At 45.9% G+C, this 24934-nt stretch overlaps 1 protein-coding gene across 1 annotated transcript in view; it reads left to right on the top strand.

The window, feature by feature from the left end:
• LOC147120507 (extended synaptotagmin-3-like) overlaps window positions 1-24934 on the top strand; it is a 152280-nt gene that overhangs the window by 47776 nt on the left and 79570 nt on the right. The window contains exon 4 of the mRNA XM_085986537.1: window positions 4761-4837. Coding sequence (XP_085842663.1) covers window positions 4761-4837 — 77 coding nt within the window. The remainder of the gene's footprint in view (window positions 1-4760; window positions 4838-24934) is intronic.

Here is a 24934-nt window from a genome sequence, read left to right as displayed (position 1 = left end):
ATCAAGATGGTTGGTCAGGCAGGGTCTTCCCCAGCTGACTGCTGTTTACCAGATTGTTCTTGTACAGATATTCCACAAGTTTACTCCTGATCATTGATTCAAAATTTTACACAGAATTAAATTTTGTTTTTACACAAAAATATAAAGTTTTTTTTTAAACTAATTTTCTGACATGGAACATTGCAAATGATGAATTGCTAGTTTGAAATGGCATGTTCTGTAATTGTAATGGCTCCTGAAGTCTGCTTTGTTGCCCTTGGCTAGCTTGTACTTTGAGTCAGATGTGCCAATAAATCAGTTACTTTATTAAAAGCAGTGAATAATGAATCATCAAAGTACCCAATGTTTATAGACCAGAACATCTTATTCTTGCTCACTTTGGGTTCAAGTGGGTTTGAAGACATTGGGACAATGAGACCTGCTCTTAGCAGTATTCAATGATCTCTATGGTCAAAGCATTTCACAGCAGGATCCATTCAAGACAATCTCCTTCTGGTAATATGCCAAATTGCAACTAAATATGTAATTCCGGCTCCAAGTCCATTAGCTCTGCTTTTTTTCCTGAAGATGCCAATCAGAAGCTTGTTAATTACACAGGGCCCTTTTAAGACTTTTCTAGGGAATGGATTAGAAATTTTATCTCCAAGCGAAAGATCCCCCCAGCAAAGGTAGAATTACTTAATTTGCAACACAAAAGTAAAGGTTGCAGACTATAATCCTAGATTGGAACAGACTAGGCAAAGACATCTGACCTCGTGGAGGGAGGGAGACAATGATAAGAGATTTCATCTATCTTGCTGTCATCTGGGTATTGTGGAAATCGACTTGTTACTATTCCTGCAAATGCTTGAATTGTTTTTGGATCAGTGACAGTTGTATGACTCTATTCTCTGCAAAGTGACAATCTCCAGCTGAGAGATTCATTGGCCCATTCCTCTGTTTGGAGGGCGGCTGTTGTTAGCATTCAGCAAGGTTTGCAGGTCTGCAAACTGTTAAATGTGTAATGTTGATATTTGGTAAAATGTCAGTGCTATATTGTGCAATAATTAACTTCATAAACACCCTGGATATGAAATAAAACAGAAAGTAATGGAAACGGTCAACAGCTGGAAAGCCCACCTTGTGGAGACTTGTCATCAGAACGTCTGTAAATGTTTCTCTGACTTTCTGCAAAAAGGGCTAATGGGGCTGAATTTCCTGACCTTTGACCCCAGGGAAATGCTTATTTTCCCGGTCACAAAGATCAGGGAAAAAGCAGCAGCGATCTATTTTCAGTTCTCTTGCCCCCTTTATATTGCCCCAGGATTGCCAACATTTTCCCAAGGCACAGGCCTATCGCTGTAATGCAAATGAGGCAGGAGCAAGGGTACCCAGCCTGCCATGTTACTTTCTTGCTCGGAACCACAATATAGGGGCACACAGTGAAATCTGGTGGAGTGGGCTTAACCCTTGCTGACTGAAAGGTCTGCGTGGATCCCAGGCCAAGCTGAAGACTGGCAGATAAGCTTTTAAATTATTGGCCAGCCTGCTCCTCCCCTGCCCCAGAAATAATTGAGCTACTTGGGGCCTACCAGCTGCTGATCTCCAACAGGAGCCAGAAGGCCCTTATCTTGAAGAGCCATGTGCAGCTACATGTCTGAGAAGCCTGCAGCCGTGCTTACATTTGTACCTGCTTTTAGGTACAAGGCACAGCTGGGAGTAGGCCTGTGCCGGGGTACCTCAGGCCCAGGACAGGAAATGCCAACATTCCTGGGCCTGGACAGAAGCTGGGGCACTATGCCTGTCCAGCGCTGGAGTAGAGGGAGACCAGAAAAATCAGCTCCAGGAACTCTATGGAAACCTATTGAACATTGAAGCATAGATTTGTAGCTCTCCTACGGAGCATGCAGTTTCAAAATAATTTTATTGTAAGTATATTGGCCACAAAATTCGGGGGTTTAGTGCCAGCCGTTAAGGACGGTTTTGATAAAGATGGCGGCTGACACCCTTCCGCCTGCTTTCGGCAGGTCCTGCGGCGGCCGCCATTTTGGGGAGGTCAGCAGCTCACTCTAGACATTTAGATTAGGCAGATCGTGCCGTCAATGAGTGTGCAACGCTGACTTGACGCATGATCTGCCATTTTGGACCTGGCCACTCCATTTAATACCCTCTCCTAATCATGATCAAGCGTTCAACTGCAGGACGGAGCCCCCCAGCAGTGCTATTTAAAAGGATCATCAACAACTTGCAGCTGACTTGCTTTTTCAGTTCTACTGGCTCTGTCTAAGTTTGTGTAACTATTTTGAGGTTTCTAGAGTTGTTTAAAGTTAGTGAGGCCACAGGGAGTATTGCTGCAAGTGGAGAACGCCTTGGTCCTCATTTAAAGGGTTCTGCTCACACCACTTGTTCAGTCTTTGGAGCTTTACTTGCAGTCCCCCTCGCGCTCGAGTATGACTGGGAGATGAAGCGGAGGCAGCGAAGAAGAGGACAAGATGCTCGCAGAGGGAGGAGGAGGGCTCTCCGCAGGTGGCCTTAGCAACCTAGGGTCTTCCGCGAGCACTTCTCCTACCTGCACTTAAGCCAGGAGCAGTGTATTAGGAGGCTCCGCTTCACCAAGGAGGTGGTCACAGAACTCTGCCACCTCTTGGAACCAGACCTGCAGCCTCAGCAGGGCGACGACTGTACTCCCAGTGGCCCTCAAGTTCCCCTTGGGCCCTAAATTTTTCACCACCGGATCCTTTCTGTCTGGAGCAGGAGACATGGCTAACATCTCCCAGTTCGCTGTCCATCGCTGCATCAGGGATGTCACAGAGCCTCTCTACTCCAGGAGAAGGACTTCATTGTCTTCTCTCAGAGAAGCAGGATGAACGCACATACGGCTTTGCCAGGATAGCAGGCTTCCCCATGATTCAGGGCGCCATGTGGCTATGTGGGCACCGTATACCAATCTTGAGATGTTCGATAATTGCAAAGACTACTACTCACTTAATGTGCAGTTGTGTGACTATGCCCGGCGCATCATGATGCTGAATGCCCACTATCCTGGCAGCAGTCATGGTGTTTTCATCCTGCGCCAGTCCAGTGTGCCAGCAATCTTCCAGCCACCACGTCGAACCCGAGGGTGGCTGCTCGGAGACGAGGGCTATCCGCTCTGCACCTGGCTAATGTTTCCCCTCCGCAACTCCACCACTCATGGCCAGCACTTATATAATGAAATCGTTGAGCAGACCATTAGGGTGCTCAAGCAACGGTTCCAGAGCGGGTGTCCCAATTCGTGGTGGTCTGCTGCATGCTCCACAACCTGGCCATCATGAGGGCACAGCCCATGCCACCACGGGTTCTGGGACCACTTCGGGCAGAGGAGGAGGAAGGCAGCAAATCCCTCTTCTGGACAGGCTGTCCATGAATGCTTCATCAGACTCTGATTCCAGACTCTGATTCCAGTGACTGAAACCCCAGAACCCCATTACTCACCACTTGCCCATCATACCATCCCTCTGTCACGGAACATCACCGCGCCCTCCTGTGCACAAAGCTGAAATGGGAGCCACCTCAGAACACACATTCCAAACAAAATTCATAAAGTTCTCAAATTCAAATCAAAACAACAAAGTCAACTAATCACCCTTGTGCATTCCTTAGTGTCGGTCTTTTGTGTGCCTTTTCCTCTTAGTGCTCCTACGAAGTGCTCCACCAGTGGCTGCAGCATGGCTGGTGGAAGGCTGCTGACTTTCAGTGTGGGAGACTGCAAATGGTCTCGCAGGTTGACCTTGAGCAGCTCTGGAACTAGAAAGCTCAGCTGTAGACGGCACCACCTCGGCATGGGCAGCAGCTGGCTGGCTGACGGGCAGTGGCAAGGGCACTGCGGAGTGGCAATGGTGGGAGTAGGAGGGGACAGCAGGTTCTTGCTCCACGACGCCGCTGCCACACCCCAGGGGTGGCGCTTCAGCAGTCCTAGTAATCTGTTGGAGGGACAGATTGCTGGCCTGCCGCGACACCCTGCACGCCCCTTTCCACACTCGTAAACCTAGCAACGATGGCAGCAGTCTGAGCTTTCACTGTAGCAGTGAGACATGGGTCGCTTCTGCTGTGCTGCAATGGAAGCTGCGAGATCGCCCAGGACACACACCAGCATATTCAGGTCCACAAGGTCTCTGATGGAGTTGCCCTTCATTTCATTTCCATTGCACCAGGCATTTCCATGTGCATGCCCATCACCCTTCTTCTGAAGGCTGCCCCATCAAGGTCATTATCTGAGTCTTGTGGAGCAGAACTCATGCACGAACTTGCCCTCTGGAACTGATGCCCAAGCTACCCTTTTTCCCCTGGCCTGGCTGCAGCCCACTTGTGCCTGAAGACTCACCATGTGAAGATCCCGTCTCTATACTACCCTCTGAAGTCGGCACTACTTTATAGACTGCACCCAATATTGCCCTCTTTTCCCCCCACCACCAACCCAGTTGAGTGCTAAGCCAATCAGTAGCGCGTTTAGCGCTGAGGTCAGCGCTGCAATCATGTAAATGAGCAGGCAGCATGAATTTTGCCACGTAGAACGGGCGTGGGCAAATAGCACTGGGTGCTGCCCTCACCAGTTTTCTGGCCTTATCCAATTTCTAAGCCATTGAGTTTAATTTTTCTGTATATTTCCCCCAAAAATATTGCAAGGATTTTTCAGAACCAATAAAGCAACAGGATTATTTTATGCTTCTGTTGAACTAATGTGCAAATTACTGTTTTTTTTCATTTAAAAGATGCTAATAAATTTATTCTTGTGTTTCCAGCCACCCAAAATCTCTGGCATTAAAGTGTACACTGAGCAGGTGGACAGGCGACAAGTGATCATCGATTTACAAATTAGGTAATTTTATTTTATTAAAGGTTGCATTTTAATTATTTCCTGCATTGTTCGTTTGTTTCCCTAAAAAATTGAAGTGAAACATATCCAGTTACTTGTCGGGTATACTTTTACTTTACCCATTGCTGCTTCTAATTGTATTTCCAATAGCATCTATTTATTGTACAGGATAGAGAAAATGTGTGTCAACAATCAATATTAAATTACCCCTCTCGGTACAATAGTTGTAGGCACTGAATAGACCGTAATGATAATCCTATTGATTGAATATGAATTACCATTCTAACCTTATTTAATTTATTGTTAAATACATGTAGCATGTGGGGCCAAATTACAAAAAATTAGTGTTGATGAAAATGATCTTAATTCTCATACTGTGTATAATTCAGTGACCAGTTACTTATGTAGCGGCCAGTTCTAGTTTTGATCTTGGCCTTTTAGACGGGTGGCAGATCTAAGGAACGTCCACTCCCTGCACCAGCCATTGTTTTTTCCCTGTGAGTTTTCAGTTCATACAAATAAGTAGTATTACCTAGATGTCTGCATCGCTTTTTTTTTATATATAGGGAAATATATTAACCCTGTACAAAATTACTTTCAATTTAAAAAATGAAAAGAAACACTGAAAAGAAACACTGTATTAAACACTTCAGCCGGAATTTTGTGGGGGTGGGGGTGGTGGTAGCAGGCAGAATCGGTGGTGGGCTGGGTGCGAAAGTGTTTTTTTTTTGACAGCGGGTCGGGAACCCGCTGCAAAGCACCTTTCCCAACGTTAGTTCTGTCAGTGCTGAGCAGACCTGACAGGCATCTAGTTAACAGATGCTTAACAGGCTTTTTTAACTTCATGGCCACAGGAACCACCCTGGCTGCCACATGATGTGCCAGGTTGGCACCACCCTACGCCAACACCATAAAGCATCCCTACAATGTCCAAGCCATTCCTTTCACACTCGCCACCATTGCGGGGGGTACTGTTATGTCTCACCATTCACTGCGAATCACTAAGCCACTTCCAAAGGTGCACACACACCTGTCCAGGAACGCAAAGTGTTGAAAATAAAGGTTTCAATGTTTGACACCACACTAACAGAAACTTTACATGAACATTGGATAAAACACCCAAATGGCTACCCTTGTGTATTGTTAGTTGGTATGATTGCACTAGGATGAGGGTGAGTGAGGGGTGGCTAGTGAGAAGGGGATGTGATAATGTCAATAGAGAGGAGAGAGAGGGATGGGTGGAGGTGCAAGGTAAGTTGGTGTGAGTAAGGATGTGCAGGGGTAGGATAGGGAAGGCAGAGTGATGGGGTTGTGATGAGAGACACAGCAGGATGAAGGTGAGTGTGGCTTTGTACTAATGTTTCGTGATCTACTGAGATCATTGAAAGGCTTCCGCCACAGCACCCAGGTCCTCCTGATGACATCCCTGCTTGTGCCCACCTGTGCAATGTGCAACCAGGCTGTGTTGGTCTCCTGGGGAAGTCTCTTCCGCCCATCAGAAGGGAAGAGGACCTCCCTGCGTGCTCTGACTCCCTCCATAAACATATAGAGGGAGTCGTGGGAGAACCTGAGTGCAGCCCTGCATCTCTGTGCAGTCATTGTCAGTGTTTGCAGCACTTCAATGCTGTAGAAAACTGACCGCACAAATGTTAAAAGAACGTTGGCCATGGCCCCTTTAAGGAAACCGGCTAATGACTCATCATGAATGATGTCACCAGATCCACTTCCTCTAATTGGACTGGGAAATGCGCTGGGCGGGCTTAACAAGCCCTATCAACGTAAAATCATTTTCCAGAGCGGGCTGCAGCCAGCAGCGGGGTTGGGACCCGTCACAGACGTCGCCCGCCCTGGACCCGCCGAGGTAAGGAAAATCTTGGCCTTTTTTTCTTTTTCCCCATTCTTTCACTTCTGTTTTTTCCAATATTAACTTTTTATTTTTATTTGTTATAATCTAATCACTTAATTTTTAAAAATTGCTACATTCCTAATGTAGCAAAACTAATCTGTGGAAACAATATTTCAGTGAGCGAGCAGCCAATCTATGGAACAGGCTCCTTAGGGATATGGTAGTTGCAATTAGTATTCATCCAAATGCAAATTAGATAGATTTCTTTCAAAAAATAGCATTTTGGGATGCAGTATATGAGTAATCTGAGACCAGACATGTAGTAAATGTAACATGCTTGGGAGGAGCAGGTAACTTTTTAGTCATATGGTTCCTAAAGCTGTCTACCACTGGGGTTTTCCTTGTGTCATACCTGGGTTTGTTGTAGACTGATTAATAAAGATTGATTGCTATGATTAGTCAACAACCCAATTAATATTTTATCATGTGACTACCAGAATGCTAGAAAACAAACTAGATGGACCTTGGTCTTTTTTCGTCTAGCAATTCTTATGTTCCTATTCATCAGTCTCCTAGATCTCCACAACAATAACAACTTGTATTTATATAGCACCTTTTTAATGTAGAAAAATATCCAAAAATGTTTTGTGGAGACATAAGGGGCGAAATCCTACCTTCCAGGCTGAGTTCAACCTTCCAGGCCGAGTTCAAGGCAGGACTGCTGGTTTTCATGTTCCATTCCCGCCCCCAGTGACGTCTGATGAACAGACACTATTTTGCCCTGATTGTCCTTGTTAAGCCCACCCTGCGGGCTTGCCAGCCAATTAAGGGAAAGCCGGTGTCAGATGACATCAGTTGATGACGCTTCATCTGCCAGTTTTCTTAAAGGCATATGCACCACACTTGTTTGACAGATGATTTGACAGTGTTTGACAACATTGAGGTGCTGTCAAACACTGACGATCACTGTCCAAAAGTGAGCCCTTGCACCCAGGCTCTCCAATTACTCTCTCCTTAGGATAAAACAGATGGCAGCTGCAGCTGAGATTGCAGAAGCCATCTGTCACTTCTCCCGATGAGATGAGGCTACACAAAGACTTCACAGCTTGTCACCTGCAGAAACATCTAACCACATTAGAAATTACTTTCACAAGATTTCCTTACCTCTGATACTAAAGTGTCCCATTGCATCTGTCACACCACTTCTGCAGCTGTCATCCAAACATCAACATAACAGACCCACAGCATGCCTCACTTACCCTGGCGGGGTTCCACGATGTCGGGAAGCCCGCAGCAGCAGTCAAAAAATTGGAAAAAGCCTCTTAATTGCCTGTTAACAGACAGTTAAGTGACTATAATCCTCTTCCCGCCGCTAGCGTCGGGTCCCTGCGCAAATCGGGGACCCGACTCCCGGGAAGATTGGTTGGAGGCAGGTTGGGAGCGGGTTTGGGACCTGCTCCCATTTTCGGGGATTTTCCCAGCAGACCCGCCGCCTTGGGGCTGGTAAAATAAAGCCCTTGGAAACAAATGGACACCAAGCCAAAGAAGCAGATATTAGGAGGGGTGACCAAAAGCTTGATCAAAGAGAGGTGGGTTTTAAGGAGGCCCTTAAAAGAAGAGAGGTGGCGAGGCTTGGGGCCTATCGAAAGCTGAAGGCATGGCCACTGATGGTGGGGCGAAGGAAGTCGGGGATGCACAAAAGGGCTGAATTAAAACTCTCTCCCCTATTATACTACTGTGGTGCTGTGAACTTGCCTTGTACTCCCCACTTTAAACTACCCAACTAACCTCACCCCTTGTTACTTTTTATGCAGAGTTCAAATGCAAAAACAGGAATGTGATGCAGGGATGTTGTTTTGGAATTGTTGTCCCAGGACCTTAATAAAACTCTCATAGTATTGTTGCAGTGTTAACTGTATTTTGTCCTATTAACTAATTTTTTTTATTGCAGTCCATAAACATGGTCTGAAAGTTGGCTAATGACTAATCAGACATACTTGGCATTGATGTATGTCTGGAAACCATCCAAAGCTGCACATGCAATTATGTGTGAAAGGTGCTGACTTTGAAAGCAAGTGTAGCAAGTACAGGTAATGCACCGGTAATCCGGCACCCGACGGTCCGGCACCTTCAGTGGTCCGGCACGAAGAAGGTCTTGCTGTCACATTCCCTCCCTGGGATGGGTCCGGCTCGGGTCCCGGGACTGCCGCCGGGTCAGGATCAGCGGCGGCTCGGCGGAGCGATGGAGCCCGAGCAGCCCGTGGGCGGCGGGGTCGGCGGCACAGGGAGGGCAGCAGCAGGAAGAGGAGGAGCAGGTGGTGGCGGTGTTTGTGGTGACTTTCGACACCTTCAGTGGTTCGGAATTTTCAGTGGTCCGGCACCGGCCTGGTCCCGAGGGTGCTGGATTACCGGAGTTGTACCTGTAGTTGGTTAACGCCCACCAAGCCAGTACTCAGTTGATCTCATCAGCACTCACTAGTATTTTTTAAAAATTGTAATGCTGCATTTCCATAGCACCGTTCCATATAAAGCATTCATTCCTCACTTTGTTTGCTTATATTCTTGTACTTGAGACGGTGACAGTCTGAGGAATGGAAAATGTTGCCACTTTTACTCTAACAAAGTGCTCCCAAGTCAAAGGCACTAGACCAAAGGTCAGATAACAACAACTTGCATTTATATCATGTCTTTAACATAGTAAAACGTCCCAAGTCACTTCACAGGAATGTAATCAGACAAGAAAATTATTGACACTGAAAATTATTGACACTGAGCCAAAGATAGACACTAGGACAGGTGACCAAAAGCTTAGCCAAAGAGGTAGGCTTTAAGGTGAGTCATAAAAGGAGAGGTGGAGATGCAGAGAGGTTTAGCAAGGGAATTCTAGAGCTTAGGACCTATAGACGGCTGAAGGCACAGCTGCTAATGGTTGGGCGAAGTCGGGGATGCGCAAGAGGTCAGAATTGAAGGAACGCAGAGTTCCCGGAGGGTTGTAGGGCTGGAGGAGGCTACTGAGATGGGGAGACAAGATCAAAAGCTCCCAATACATTGACTTCATCTTGGCTCAGTCTAGAACATTCGCTTGTGCACCTTTTTTGACTCTTCCATTTCTGAGACAACCTATTCTTCTAGCTTTGTATAGTTATTGTAAAATTAATATTAATTTTACCTAATTAAAGAGGAATCTGAAACTGCAAACTTTCAATCCACAGGGAGATTGAACTAGTTGGGATTTGACTTTTAACTTTTTTAGCACTGTTACTTTTACTTGACCAAGTATTACTGTATTTTCCCAGATTTTACAGGTCAGAAATAAAATACTGGTTTTTAGTTATTCCAGCAGATACAATGGTTACTGCAAGTTGTGTAAAATGCCCACTGTAGTAAGCTGATTAAAGTACTGTATTGCTCCTTTTAAAAGGATTGCCATAGTCTTTCAAGTAATATAATTTTAATTAAAATATATATTGGCTATTGTTAATGCTAGTGTTTCAAATGTAAAATCAGTAATTTTTACTGTAAGGGTTTTGATCAACCTATTTTAATTAATATGTTTGACACGCTCTGTAGACACAGAATCTGTCCCATCCCTCTTTTGCCAATACTCCCAGCCCTGTAAGTATTTTATTTCACAATCCCTCCCTTTATCCTTCAGTTTCTTGTTTAGGCATTTCTTAGCTTCTCTAAATAACGATGGTTTTAAATGGTTGATTATACCCCTTTACGTTAGATTGTTAAAATGCATGTATGTTCCTTTTTACAAAAAAAATTCTCGTTATTTTTGTTATTTTTCTGCTTTGTTTCTCTTCCAATCGCCATTAAGCATAATCACGAACGTCAGAAGATTTTAACAAAGCTAGGTAGATGTATAGGCAAAGGAAAGTATATAGGCTTGACCATATTAGAAACTCCTGCTGGTCAGTAAAGCTAATTACAGTAGTTTCATCTTCTATTCCTTCCCATTAACTCCTCATAATTTTGAAAACCACTTATATTTTCTGTTTTCTCCTCCAGTAGAAATTGTCACAACTGTAGTTTTGCTTCCCTGGTATCCTCTTGGTGAATCTGTGCTGTATGTTTTTTTATGGCTTTAATGTAGTTTCCACAATGGTGTGCAGAAAACTGCACACAATACTCTTTTAACTATGGCTTTATACAAATTTATCAAAACCTCTTTACTCTTGTACTCTGTTTGTTTATAAAACCCAAAATGCTATTGCCATTTTTTTATTGCTTAATATACATGCACATACTTCCAAGAAACTGTATATTTGCACCCTTGGGTCACTCTGTTCCTCCACACCATTCACCTTCTTTCCATTCACATATACTCCCATTCCTTGATTTTCCTCTCAAAGTGCATATTAAATTGCTTCTGCCATCAGTCAACTCATTCTGCGAACCTGTCTGTGTCCTCATGAGGAGGTCTTTCATAATCCTCTTTCTGTTTATCAAACCCATTACTTTTGTGTTGTCAACAAATTGTGATGTCGTGCTCCCTATGGCCAAGTCCAAATTGTATATATGTGAAAAAGACTACAAAAGTGGACTGATTCCTGGGTGCACCACTTTCGAGCCTCCTCCAATCTGAACAACATCCATTAACCCTACCCCTTGTCTGTAAACTAAAATTATACCCATACTGCTATACATATCTGAATTTTTGTAATGAGGCTTCTGTGAGACAGCTTAGTGCACACCTTCTGAAAATTCATATACAGTACATTTACTGTATTCCCTTTATCCAGTTGAACACTTCTTCAAAAAACTTATTAAATATGCATAACTTGCCTTTAACAAAAATGAACTAACTGTTCTTAATTATGCCGTGCATCCCTGAACGCTCACTGATTTTGATATTGATTTATGGATTTTAAGAGTTTGCCCATAACTAATATTGGATTAGCCTGTCTGTAGTATTGTCCTCTTCTCCCTTCTTGAACAGAGGTGTTACATTGGCTACCTTCTAGTACCAGAGCTTCTGCTAGCTCCTTTCTGACTTCCTTCAGCAACAATTTGTTTTCTACAGTTAACTATTTTTCCACATCCTCTAGTGCAGCTGCATTGTTACTTCCACCAACATTTTTTAAATTAATTTGCAGGATATGGGCATTGTTGGCAAAGCTACTGATCTTGGAAACTGTAGTGAATGCATTCTTAAAAGATATATATTCCGCTGTTTGCCACACACATTACCTTTTATCCAGGTCTTGATTTCTTTATCATAGAACCTTGATTGGCTCCCTTTCTCAGCCATGGCTAGAACACATGATAATACTAATTTGCTTGCTGTTGAAAAATGCAGAACTAAATTTTGAAGATGCCTGATTTTCTACAAGGTTGATTTATGCTCATTTCACAATTACAAGCACTGTCTACCAGCTGTATGTAATTCTGCAGCATAGATTGGCACAAGAAAATGACTGGCATGCTAGAGCATGCAGCTGGTCAGGGATACATTCTGTGGTCACGAGTCATAGTCATAACAACAACTTGTATTTTATATAACGCCTTTAACGTAGTAAAACGTCCCAAGGCGCTGCACAGGAGTATTTTAAGACAACAAATTTGACACCGATCCACATAAGGATAAATTAGAGCAGGTGACCAAAAGCTTGGTCAAAGAGGTAGGTTTTAAGGAGGAAAGAGAGGTAAAGAGGCGGCGAGGTTTAGGCAGGGAATTCCAGAGCTTAGGGCCTAGGCAACAGAAGGCACGGCCACCAAAAGTTGAGCGATTATAATCAGGGATGCACAAGAGGGCAGAATTGGAGGAGCGCAGATATCGGGGGGCGGGGCGGGGGGGGCCTGAAGGAGATTAGAGATAGGAAGGGGCGAGGCCATGGAGCGATTTGAAAACAAGGATGAGAATTTTGAAATCGAGGTGCTTCTTAATCGGGAGCCAGTGTAGGTCAGCGAGCACAGGGGTGATGGGCGAACGGAACTTGGTGCGAGTTAGGACACGGGCAGCCAAGTTTTAGATGACCTCAAGTTTACATGGGTGGAATGTGGGAGGCCAGCCAGGAGTGCATTGGAATAGTCAAGTCTAGAGGTAACAAAGGCATGGATGAGGGTTTCAGCAGCGGATGAGCTGAGGCAAGGGCGGAGACAGGCGATGTTACGGAGGCGGAAGTAGGCGGTCTTTTGTTATGCTGCGGATATGTGGTCAGAAGCTCATTTCAGGGTCAAATATGACACCAAGGTTGCGAACAGTGTGGTTCAGCCTCAAACGGATGTTAGGGAGAGGGATGTAGTCAGTGGCTAGGGAACGGAGTTTGTGGTGGGGACTGAAAACAATGGCTTTGGTCTTCCCAATATTTAATTGGAGAAAATATTTGTTCATCCAGAACTGTTTGTCGAACAAGCAGTCTGACAATTTAGACACCGTGGCGGGGTCGAGAGAAGCAGTAGCGAGGTAGTAATGGCACAGAAGGAGGCCATTCGGCCCACCGAGTCCATGCCAGCTCTCTGTAGAGCATTCCAGTCAGTCCCATTCCCCCGCTCTCTCCCCGTAGCCCTGCAAGTTTATTTCCTTCAAGTGCCTATCCAGTCTCCCCTTGAAAACATTGAGTGTGTCCGCTTCCACTACTTCTATCGGCAGTGAGTTCCTGGTTCTCATCACTCGCTACGTAAAAAAGTTTTTCCTCACATTCCCCCTGTATCTCTTGCCCAAAACCTTAAATCTGTGTCCCCTAGTCCTTGTACCATCAACTAGTGGGAACAGCCTTTCCCTGTCTAGCCTATCCAAACCCGTCATACACCTCTATCAAATCACTGCTCAACCTCCTTTGTTCTAATGAAAACAAATCCAGCTTCTCCAACGTGTCCTTGTAGCTAAGATCCCCCATCCCTGGAACCATTCTGGTAAATCTCCTGTGCACCCCCTCAAGGGCCTTCACATCCTTAAAGTGTGGTGACCAGAACTGGATGCAATACTCCAGTTGAGGCCTAACCAGTGCTTTATAAAGGATAGGCTATTGACAAACATTCACTACGAGTCCACTGACTCCCACAGCTACCTGGACTACACTTCCTCCCACCCCGCTTCCTGTAAGGGCTCTCTTCCATTCGCCCAGTTTCTCCTTCTCCGCCGCTTCTGCTCTGACGATGCCACCTTCCATACTAGTGCTTCCGACATGTCTTCCTTTTTCCTCAACCGAGGATTCCCCTCTACTGTGGTTGACACCGTGTCCGTTCTATTTCCCGCACTTCTGCTCTCACCCCTTCCCCTCCCTCCTGGAACCACAATAGGGTTCCCCTTGTCCTCACCTTTCACCACACCAGCCTCCACATTCAACAGTTATTTTCCACCACCTCTAGCGTGATCCCACCACCAAACACATCTTCCCCTCACCTCCCCTTTCAGCATTCCAAAGGGACCGCTCCCTCCATGACACCCTAGTCCACTCTATCACCGTCAACACCCCTTCCCCTTCGCCCGGCACCTTCCCGTGCAAGCGCAGGAGATGCAACAGCTGCCCTTGTACCTCTTCCCTTTCCACTGTCCAGGGCCCCAAAGGCTCCTTCCAGGTGAAACAGCGATTTACTTGTACTTCATGCAATTTAGTATATTGTATTTGCTGCTCACGATGCGGTCTACTCTACATTGGGGAGACCAAATGCAGATTGGGTGACCGCTTTGCGGAATACCTCCGTTCAGTCCGTAAGGGTGACCCCGAGCTTCCAGTCACCTGTCACTTTAATTCTCCGCTCCACTCCCACTCCGACCTCACCGTCCTCGGCCTCTTGCACTGTTCCAATGAAGCTCAGCGTAAACTCGAGGAACAGCACCTCATCTTTCAATTAGGCACTGTACAGCCTTCTGGACTCAACATAGAGTTCAACAATTTCAGAGCATAACCTCTGTCCCTATCCTTTTTTCCCCATTTTATTTATTTATTTATTTTTCTTTCTCCCACATAGCAGCTGTCTTTCATTCTGCTAGTGCCATTTACACTTCATCTAAAGCCATCTTTTGTTTCTTAACTTGTCCCATTGCCATCTCCTCCTTTTGCCTTACACCATCTCTTAATCTCTCTTAATGTCTCTTAATCTTTCCTGCCTTCCATCTTTTCACAGACCTTCCCTTTTGTCCTTTCCTTCCCTGCCTCTACACTTGCTTAAAAACCTGTTACATCTCTAACTTTTTCCAGTTCTGACGAAGGGTCATCGACCTGAAATGTTAACTATGTTTCTCTCTCCACAGATGCTGCCTGACCTGCTCTATCAGCATAACCCTCTATTCCCTTCTCCCTCATATGCTTATCTAGCTTCCCTTTAATTGCATCTATACTATCACCTCAATTACGCCCTGTGGTATTAAGTTCCACATTCTCACCACTCCTTGGGTAAAGAAGTTTCTTCTGAATTTCCTATTTGATTTCATGGTGACTATTTTATATTGATGGCCTCTAGTTTTGCTCTTCTCCACAAGTGGAAACACTCCCTCTGTATCCACTCTTTCATAATTTTAAAGACCACTATTAGGTCCCCCCTCAGCCTTCTCTTTGCAAGAGAAAAGAGGCCCAGCCTGTTCATCCTTTCCTGATGGGTATAACCTTGCATTTCTGGTATCATCCTTGTAATTCCTTTTTGCACCCTCTGCAGTGCCTCTATCCTTTTTTTATAATATGGCTCACAGTACTCCAAGTGTGGACGAACCGAGGTACAATACAAGTTTAGCATAACTTCTCTACTTTTCAGTTCTGTCTCTTTAGAAATAAACCCTAGTGCTTGGTTTGCTTTTTTTATGGCCTTATTAACCTGTCTCGCTACTTCTGGTGATTTGTGTATTTGTCCGAGATCCCTTTGCTCCTCTACCCCATTTAGATTCTTATTTTCCAAGTAATATGTGACTTCCTTATTTTTTTTACCAAAATGTAATACCTCCCACTTATCTATGTTGCAATTCATTTGCCACTACGTTAAAGGTGCTTTATAAATTATGTTGTCTCCTTTGGCTCAGTGTCAATTTTTGTCTGATTTACTCTCCTGTGAAGCACCGTGGGACATTTTGCTACACTAAAGCTGCTATATAAATGCAAGTTGTTGTCATGTTCCAATGCTCCCCAGTGCATGGTATTGCTACATCAACACTTGGTACTGACAGGTTTCCAATGAAATAAAGGTTTCTAAAAATCTTACCAGCAACAAAATCTATTCTTTCAGAGATCAGATTATTTTAGGAATATTATGAACTTTTAATTCCCCTTCTTCTCACCACACACCAAAATCCACTGGTGGGATTTATGATCTTTATGCTAGCCAGCTTTCTAGCCATTAGTCTAGCTACCTTTTGATCTGCAACATGTGCCCTTTATAATTAAAAGTATGCAGCTTTGAACTGTTCTCCTGTGGTAAAATGCCAAGGCCTAGAAATTCGGGGGTTTAGCGCTTGCCGTTGTGAAGGAAAAATGGCAGCTGCCTCGCGACCGCCAGCTTCCGGTGGATCCAGTGGCGGCCACCCTTTTGAGCAGGTTGGCAGCGCTGCCAATGCCTGCACTTGCTGCAGATATTTAGATTAGGCAGATTGTGATGTCCATGAGTCTGCAACGCTCAGTTGATGCCTGATCTGCCATTTTCAAGTTTGCCGCTCCACTTACCAGCTTGTGTTCAGCTGACCAAGTGTCAGGAAGGAGCCTCCAGCAGCGCAATTTAAAGGGATCATCATCATCAACTTGCAGCTGACATGGTTTCTCAGTTTGACTGGCTCTGTCTAAGTTTCTGCAACTCTTGCAGCTTTCTAAACTTGTTTCAAGTTGCTGAGGTGACGGGGAGTGTTGGTGCAAGTGGAGAACACCTTCATTCTCATTTAAAGGCTTCTGCTCACAACACTTGCTCACAGTCATGGCAACTCTACTTGCAGCCCCCTCGCGCTCGAGTATCTTCGGGAGAGGGAGCGGAGGCAGCGAAGAAGAGAAGATGCGCAGAGAGGAAGGAGGAGGGCCAGATGGGCTCTCAGCAGGATGCCTTACCCACCTAGGGTCTTCCGAAAGCACTTCTCTTACACTGCTCCTGGCTTAAGTGGAGGTATTCGGAGACTCCGCTTTACCAAGGAGATGGTCACTGAACTCTGCCACCTCCTGCAACCAGACCTGCAGCCTCCGAGCACGGCGAACATTGCTCTCTCAGTAGCCCTCAATGTCACCGTGGCCTTCAATTTCTTTGCAGGCAGATCCTTCCGGTCCGCAGCAGGAGACATAGCTAACATCTCCCAGTTCGCTGTCCATTGATACATCCGGGAGGTCACAGAGGTTCTCTCCACCAGGAGAAGGGACTACATTGTCTTCTCTCTGAATGGAGAGAAGTAGGAGGAGCCCACGTGGCTTTGCCAGGATACTGGGCTGCCCCTCGGTACAGGGTGCCATCAGTTGCGCCCATGTGGCTTTGCGGACACCACATACCAATCCTGAGATGTTCCGTAACCGCAAAGGTTACCACTCATTTAACATGCAGTTGTTGTGCGACCACGCCCAGCGCACCCTGATGGTCAATACCCGCTATCCTGGCAGCAGTCAGGATGCCTTCATCCTGTGCCAGCAATCTTCCAGCCACTAAGTCAAACCCGAGGGTAGCTGCTTGGAGACCAGGGCTATCCACTCTGCACCTGGCTGATGACTCCCCTCTGCAACCACACCACTCCTGCCCAACACTTGTATAATGAGCCCTTTCCCCTGGCCTTGTTGCAGCCCATTCATGCCCAGTGCCTCACCATGTGCAGATCCCGTCTCTTCACTACCCTCTACATTCCGTGCAGTGCCAGTTTCTGAGCTGGTGTCTAAGTGTCAGATGCAGTAACAGTGTGACATCTTTTCTCCTCCACAGCATGAGGGACAGGCTGGCCTGCTGGCAGTTCTTTGGTATCGGAAAGCAGAAAGGCACAAGAGCTGGGTTGAGGGGAGGGGAGCGGGGAAAGCAAGATATCGATGCATACACCATCAGCAGCTTGTAAGTGAGAAGAGATTGTAGGATGAGGGTGAAGTAGGATGTGAGAAGAAGGATTAGGAATGACCAAACCGTCATTGTCAGCAAGGGCTTCAACTTCTCCCGTTGCCTCGGTGACTGCCCCTCCAATGGTGTCGAACACAGACTCCTCCAGTTGGTTCAGGGTCTGTACAGCGGCTTGGCCACCTCCTGTCTGCCGTTGTTCCCAGCAGTTATGAGCCACCTTTGCCTGCAAAAGAAAGGGAAGTGTGTCAGAGTGTGGTGCATTGTGTTTGGGTGATGTGCCTGCCATAGTTTAATAGCTGTCAGAGTATGCAATATGTGAGGTGTGGGTGTGACTGTTGCAGCAATGGTAAGTTTGTGAGGGTGAAGTGAAGCTATGATTGTGACTTATTTGTGGTGATAGCTAGAGATTGTTGGTAGGTGAGTGGGTGTGTGGTGCATTGAGCTGTGTGTGAGGCTTCTGCAGATGGTGGGATATAGCATTTGCCGAAGCCTTCACTCACCTTGACCTGCCGTGTGAGGTCATTAAACTTCTTTCGGCATTGGATCCTTGTCCTTGGCACGACACTGGTAGCCATGACGTAGGCTGCTATCTCCTGCCAGAGCCTTCTACTGGTAGCCTTGGATGGCTTCCTGCCACCCTGCGGGAACAGTACATCCCGCCTTCTTTCAACTGCCACTACCAAGGCCTCGAGTGCAGCATCCGATAACCTTCTTGCTCTCTCTTTGGGTAGTTGGGCCATGGCCTTGTTTAGACTGACAATGAGGTGCTGCTGCATCAAAGCACCTCCCCTTTAAGTAGTGCAAAGAGCCTAGGCCAAACATTACTGGCCATTAGCCTGCACCCAATATTGGCCCCCTTGTTGAGCATTAAGCCAATCAGCAGCGCGTTTAGCGCTGAGATCAGTGCTGCAATCATTATAATGAGCAGAAAGCATGAATTTTGCATGTTGTCTGGACCACTTTCAACGGGCGCAGGCAAATGGCGCTGGCCCTTGACCCTGCCCATTTTGGGCCTAATCCAATTTCTAGGCCGAAATCTTTTGTAAAACGAACACATCTGAACCTTCCTGTTTTTGCCTCCAAAAAAACCCTCAATCATTTAAATATAACCATCTTGGGCTTGTCAGATGTTGGGTTCCATCAAAGTTGTTTTATCCCATATGTAAAATAAAAATATTATAAGCTTTTACTTGTTTTTTTCTTGTACTCAGTACTAATGAAAAAACAAAGTATTGTACAAACTCAAAGACATGGGGGAAAAATTTCGGTTGGTTTGTGCCTCCCATTAGTGTTTTAAGAGGGTGCTAATGGGGCACAAAGGAACTAGCGCCCGGGCGTGGCGATGTTTGCGCCACTCACAAAATTGACTAGACATTTTGCGGGGGTGCTGAACACTACCGCCACGATCTCCTGTGCCCGCAGATTGTGACATCAGTCGAGCATGCAACGCCCCGGTAGCGCCCCGGGCCAGATATTGAGTGGCACCCCTTGCCTTACCGCCTGCCGCTAGCTACGACAGGTTGAGGGGAGCGTTTTGCAGTCGGGAAGGGACTGGGGAAGCGCTATTTAAAGGCGACCACTTCCTGCCTTTTTTTGTCGGCGACATTTTTGCACCATGCATTCCGAGTGAGAGACTTCTGGAGATATTCAACACTGTGTTGAGGAGTTTTGGGTAGTGAGCAGCACTTTGCAGGTTCATTTTGATTTGATCTTCCTTGCATCGATTTAGAAGAGACTGTGGGGGCTGCACTCTGAGCTCTTTCCCTGGGTCTCTCCATTGTTTTTTCCAGCAGATTTGATGTACAGGTCTCTCCAGGCCGAGATACAAGGCTGCAATGAGCAGGGTGTGGATGGAGACAGACGCTGCGGATAGGGGATCATTTCCACAACAACTCAGACCCCCGGCGCATGTGGCAAGGCATCCAGTCCATCACCGACTACAAGGGCAAAAACACCAGCCCCCCCGGTTAGCGATGCCTCCCTTCCGGAGGAGCTTAACAACTTCTACGCTTGCTTCGATAGGGACAACAGGGAGCCGGCTACCAAAACCTTGCCACCCCCGGAAGACCAGGTGCTCACTCTGTTGACCTCCGACGTAAGGGGTGTTCTACGCGGAGTGAACACACGAAAGGCTGCTGGACCAGATAGCATCCCTGGACGGGTACTCAAGGAATGTGCTGATCAGCTGGCTGATGTCTTCACTGCCATCTTCAATCTGTCATTGGCCCAGGCAGTAGTCCCTACATGCTTCAAGACCGCTACCATTATTCCTGTGCCAAAACAAACGGCTGTGACGTGCCTGAACGACTATCGACCTGTCGCACTCACACCCATCATAATGAAGTGTGTCGAGAGACTGGTCCTGGCTCACATCAAAGCCAGTGTTCCCGCCTCTCTTGACCAACACCAGTTTGCCTATCGTGCAAACAGATCAACGGAGGATGCAATCACAACTGCTCTACACTCGGCACTGAATCACTTAAATGGTAAAGAGACCTACATCAGAATGCTGTTCATAGACTACAGCTCAGCATTCAACACTATCGTCCCCAACAAGCTGGCCACCAAACTCCAAACTCTTGGCCTAAACACTTCCCTCTGCAACTGGACCCTGGACTTCCTAAAAAAACAGACCCCAGTCTGTCAAATTAGGTAACCACACCCTCCCCCCCCCCCCCCCCCCCCTGACCCTGAACACGGGGGCCCCACAAGGATGTGTGCTGAGCCCCCTCCTCTACTCCCTCTTCACCCACGACTGTGTGGCTGTTCATGGTTCCAACACCATCATCAAGTTTGCGGATGATACCACGGTAGTAGGCCAGATCACCAACAACGATGAGTCAGCCTACAGGGAGGAGGTCCAGCATCTCGTGAAGTGGTGCACCGATAACAACCTGGCCCTTAACATCAAGAAAACCAAAGAAATCATTGTGGACTTCAGGAAGTCTAAAGGCAGAAGTCACACCCCCATCCACATCAATGGGGCTGTGGTGGAAAGGGTGGACAGCTTTAAGTTCCTCGGAGTCCACATCACGGACGACCTCTCCTGGTCCCTCAATACCTCCTCTCTGGTGAAGAAGGCCCAGCAGCGCCTATATTTCCTAAGGAGGCTGAAGGGATGTAACCTGTCACCCCTGATCCTCTCTAACTTTTACCGCTGCACAATAGAGAGCATCCTGACGAACTATCACAGTATGGTATGGCAGCTGTAGCTACTATGACCGGAAAGCCCTGCAGCGGGTAGTCAAAACTGCCCAACGCATTACCGGCACCCGGCTACCGACCATAGAGCACATATACCAGAAACGCTGTTTACGGAGGTCACGGACCATCATCAAAGACCCTACCCACCCCAGCCACAGTCTGTTTGCCCTCCTGCCATCTGGGAGACGCTACAGATGCATTCGCACCCGTACGACCAGATTTAGGAACAGCTTCTTTCCCAGGGCTGTCATCCTACTGAACTCCACAAATAAACTCTAAAGCCTGCACATCTGCCAATGCACTTTATTATGTTTATGTTAATGTATTACAAGCCAAATGTATGTTGAATGTTTAAATGTCTTAATCTAAATGTACACTCTCAGGAGCCGCAAGCCTACATTTCGTTGTACTGCACTTGTGCACTAACAATGACAATAAAAGTTGATTTGATTTGAGAGCAAGATCGACCCACCCCTTTAAGAACTGGCCGGTGCCAGTGTGTCTGTGTTCCATTGCTGACTGACTTCACCAGCGCTCTGAGGTAGCGCCTCGCTCCTCGGCGTTAGCGCCTTAAGGGAGGTGTGTAGCGCCTGATTTAGTGCTCCAATCACCTCCAGGGGCGATAGAAGCCGGAGGTGATAATTAGCGCCAGGCGCTAAACTTTGTGCCCGACCGATAATTGCGCCCCAAACGGGGCAATACTGAATTTCTCCCCCATGCTGTCCATTACAGAAAATGTAGAACAATCTTGCTGTCCATTACAGACAATGTATTTACAAATTGAACTTTTTACTTGACTGTGTAATTAGCATTTGTGTGTCTATTTTTGATCACATTTTGAGATATCTTATGATTTCCACTCCCATCTGTGGGATTTGTATGAGCTTTGCTCATGTTTCTGACTGGCTTTGCACAGCGTGGTGTTGTAAGGCAATAGAACGTTTAAATCTTACACAATTGTACTAAACAGAAACTGCAGACCATTATCTAAATTGCTGTGACTTGCAGTTCAGAATTAAAATATAAAAGTCAGAAAAGTAGAACAAAGCAATGAATGGCCTAAAGTAAATTGTGATTATTCATGCGCAGCAAATGGTGGCGGGACCAGTTGGACCACATTTCCCAATGTTGCTGTTGCCGCCTCTTGTGTGAACCCACTGTAACGAGAAGTTTCTGCAACATTGGTAGAAGGCAGCAACAAACACTGTGGATGAAATCTACTGTAGTTGCAAATCATTGCTGACTACACAGATCAAACCGATCTCAAGGCTCAGTACTGCAGGAAACAACAACAGTTCAGTTACTACCCATACATGACATTGTACTGCATTTAATTTACAGAATTAATTCTTTATTTAAATTTTAATGAATTAGACATCTGTTGTGTAAACTCAGCTCAGGAAACTCCCAACCTATTAACCAGATCTGCCTAAGCCTTAGTTCTGGACCCAGGACAAGTTTAAAGTCCTGAGGGGAAAAATAGGTTCATAGCCTCGACATCAAATCTAGGGGAGTAAGTAGGTGGAAAAATACGTGGGAGGGCGAAAGACATCTGATTCATTTCAACATCTAGTTCAATGTAAACAAGGTGTCAATGCATTAGGCTCACAGAACAGACCCCAGGTACTCGGTAACAGCAACGTTTGATAGTTGTCTTCAACTTTACCTTTCCCCTTCAACCAGTGTTTGGTGCCATAATGTATAATGTGTGTATCATATATAATTACAGTGAAGGTGCTATTTTTTAATAGCAAGCATTAAGTGCTCCGATGCTAATCCTTGCATAATGTAATATTAAGGCCCAAGTCCCTGCTGCTAATGAGCAATAACCTCGAAAAAACAAATTCCCCAGCCTTTCAAATCTAACACAAGAGAATGTAAACCAGAAATTTATCTTGGGTGCACAACAATCATATTCTGGTTAATACACAAATCCAGGCAAGCGCATACTTTTCTCCAAAGCTCTAATGGTGTGTTCTGCCAACCACTTGCTTTCTCTGGGAAAGTCAGTAGAGATTAAAGACCCAGTAATTCCATTCCAAACGTGTGAGTACGGTCGGGGTACTCGCGCGTCTGGCCGGAGGAAATGCTGGTTTTCAGCATGCACAGCGCATGCGGAGAAAACCGGCATTTCCTGTCCTCTGAACGAAGGGGTTCAGAGGCACAGCGCGTGCGACTGCACAGGCAGCGCGTGCGCAGTGAACTTCGTCGATTTCATTCATGGATTCAGTGAGGTTAAGTCCTTACAACTTACACATGAAAAAAGCATGTGTAAAGTTGCTCCAGAGGCTGCGGAGGAAGATATATTTTATCGTGGAGCTTCTGAAAGGCAATATTTTTGTTTGGGAAAGGGAGGAAAGTTATTTTAAGAAATGATGAGGTAAGTTTTAAAGATTTTTTTTTAAAACGGGTTTTCAGTACTGTAGGTAGAAGGAGCAATTGTGGCTGTGTGAATTGAATTTGCTGTGTTTATTAAATGTGAAAATGACTGTTCTAAAATGAGTAATGTAACATTTCCAACATTTTTAAGAAAGAAACTTTTCATCAGTAATATATTCTTTTAAGTAATTATGTATGTATGTCTGTATATATTCCTTTACGTATATGTATATATTCCTTTACTTATGTGTATGAATGTATGTATTTAATTATGATTTTCCAATAAGTTACTTTCTCTGAAAGTCATAATTAAATACATACATTCATACACATAAATAAAGGAATATATACATACATATATGCAAAGGAATATATACAGACATACATACATAATTACTTAAAAGAATATATTACTGATGAAAAGTTTCTTTCTTAAAAATGTTGGAGTCATTTTCACATTTAATAAACACAGCAAATTCAATTCACATAGCCACAATTGCTCCTTCTACATACAGTACTGAAAACCTGTTTTTAATAAACAAAAATAAACTTTAAAACTTACCTCAGCATTTCTTAAAATAACTTTCCTCCCTTTCCCAAACAAAAATATTGCCTTTCAGAAGCTCCACGATAAAATATATCTTCCTCCGCAGCCTCTGGAGCAACTGTACTCATGCTTTTTTCATGTGTAAGTTGTAAGGACTTAACCTCACTGAAAGCATGAATGAAACCGGCGAATTTTACTGCGCACGCGCTGCCTGTGCAGTCGCACGCGTTCTGCCTCTGAACCCCTTCGTTCAGAGGACAGGAAATGCCGGTTTTCCCTGCATGCGCTGTGCATGCTGAAAACCGGCATTTCCTCTGGCCAGACGCGCGAGTACCCCGACCGTACTCACGCGTTTGGAACGGAATTACTGGGCCGTTCATTTTACATGTCAATAAAATGAAAAATTTAACAATTGCACGATTTGCCCCCTCGCATCTGCGACTGAGGGTCCAAGGAGGTGCATTGCGCAAGAGGTCATCGTCGTACGTATCCTCACACTGTTCCCTTTCGGGAACTGTATGAAGTGGTGGAAGGATTTCTGGCCACGTTAACGCTCCTTCCGTGACCATAACCATCTTCATACCAGCCATTAGGGTGGTTAGTCCTATGGCGTGAGGGTTTTACGGGCTCCCACACCCGCGGACGCAAGTATCCCGCTGGATGTCCACCCAGAATTTATAGTTGGAGCTCCGACTCCACTTGCCGGGACTGTCTGGAGCGGGGTTCGAAACCCTACTCCTTCTGGCCCAGCGGCGGGGATGCTTACCGCTACGCAAAAGGCCCACTCCGCGCAAAAGGTGACACCCATACGTTTCCTGCGCCTTTTCCCTTCCTGTGACTGGAGCCCTATGCTGCCACGTGAAAGACCAAGCTATCATCTGTCCTTTTTGCGGCGCCTTGGACTTCTCATTACCAATGATGAGCAGGCGCTGCGCCTCCACCTCGTTGAGGAGATTGCTGAGGTCATCATCAGTTCAATTGTGAGTTCTTTTAATGCCGTGAATTGTGCTCATTCCAGCCATTTCACGTTGCTAATCTGAGTGGGCCTTTGGCGTAGCGGTAGCATCCCTGCCGCTGGGCCACACGGCGTAGGGTTTCTAACCCCGCTCCAGACAGTCCCGGCAAGTGGAGTCGGAGCTCCGGCTCTAAATTCTGGGTAGACATCCAGTGGGATATT

This window comes from Somniosus microcephalus, chromosome 4, assembly GCF_052327205.1.
Source record: "Somniosus microcephalus isolate GS21.2 chromosome 4, FLI_Smic_1.0, whole genome shotgun sequence".
Taxonomy (NCBI): domain Eukaryota; kingdom Metazoa; phylum Chordata; class Chondrichthyes; order Squaliformes; family Somniosidae; genus Somniosus; species Somniosus microcephalus.
This window is presented reverse-complemented; position numbering and strand designations above follow the sequence as displayed.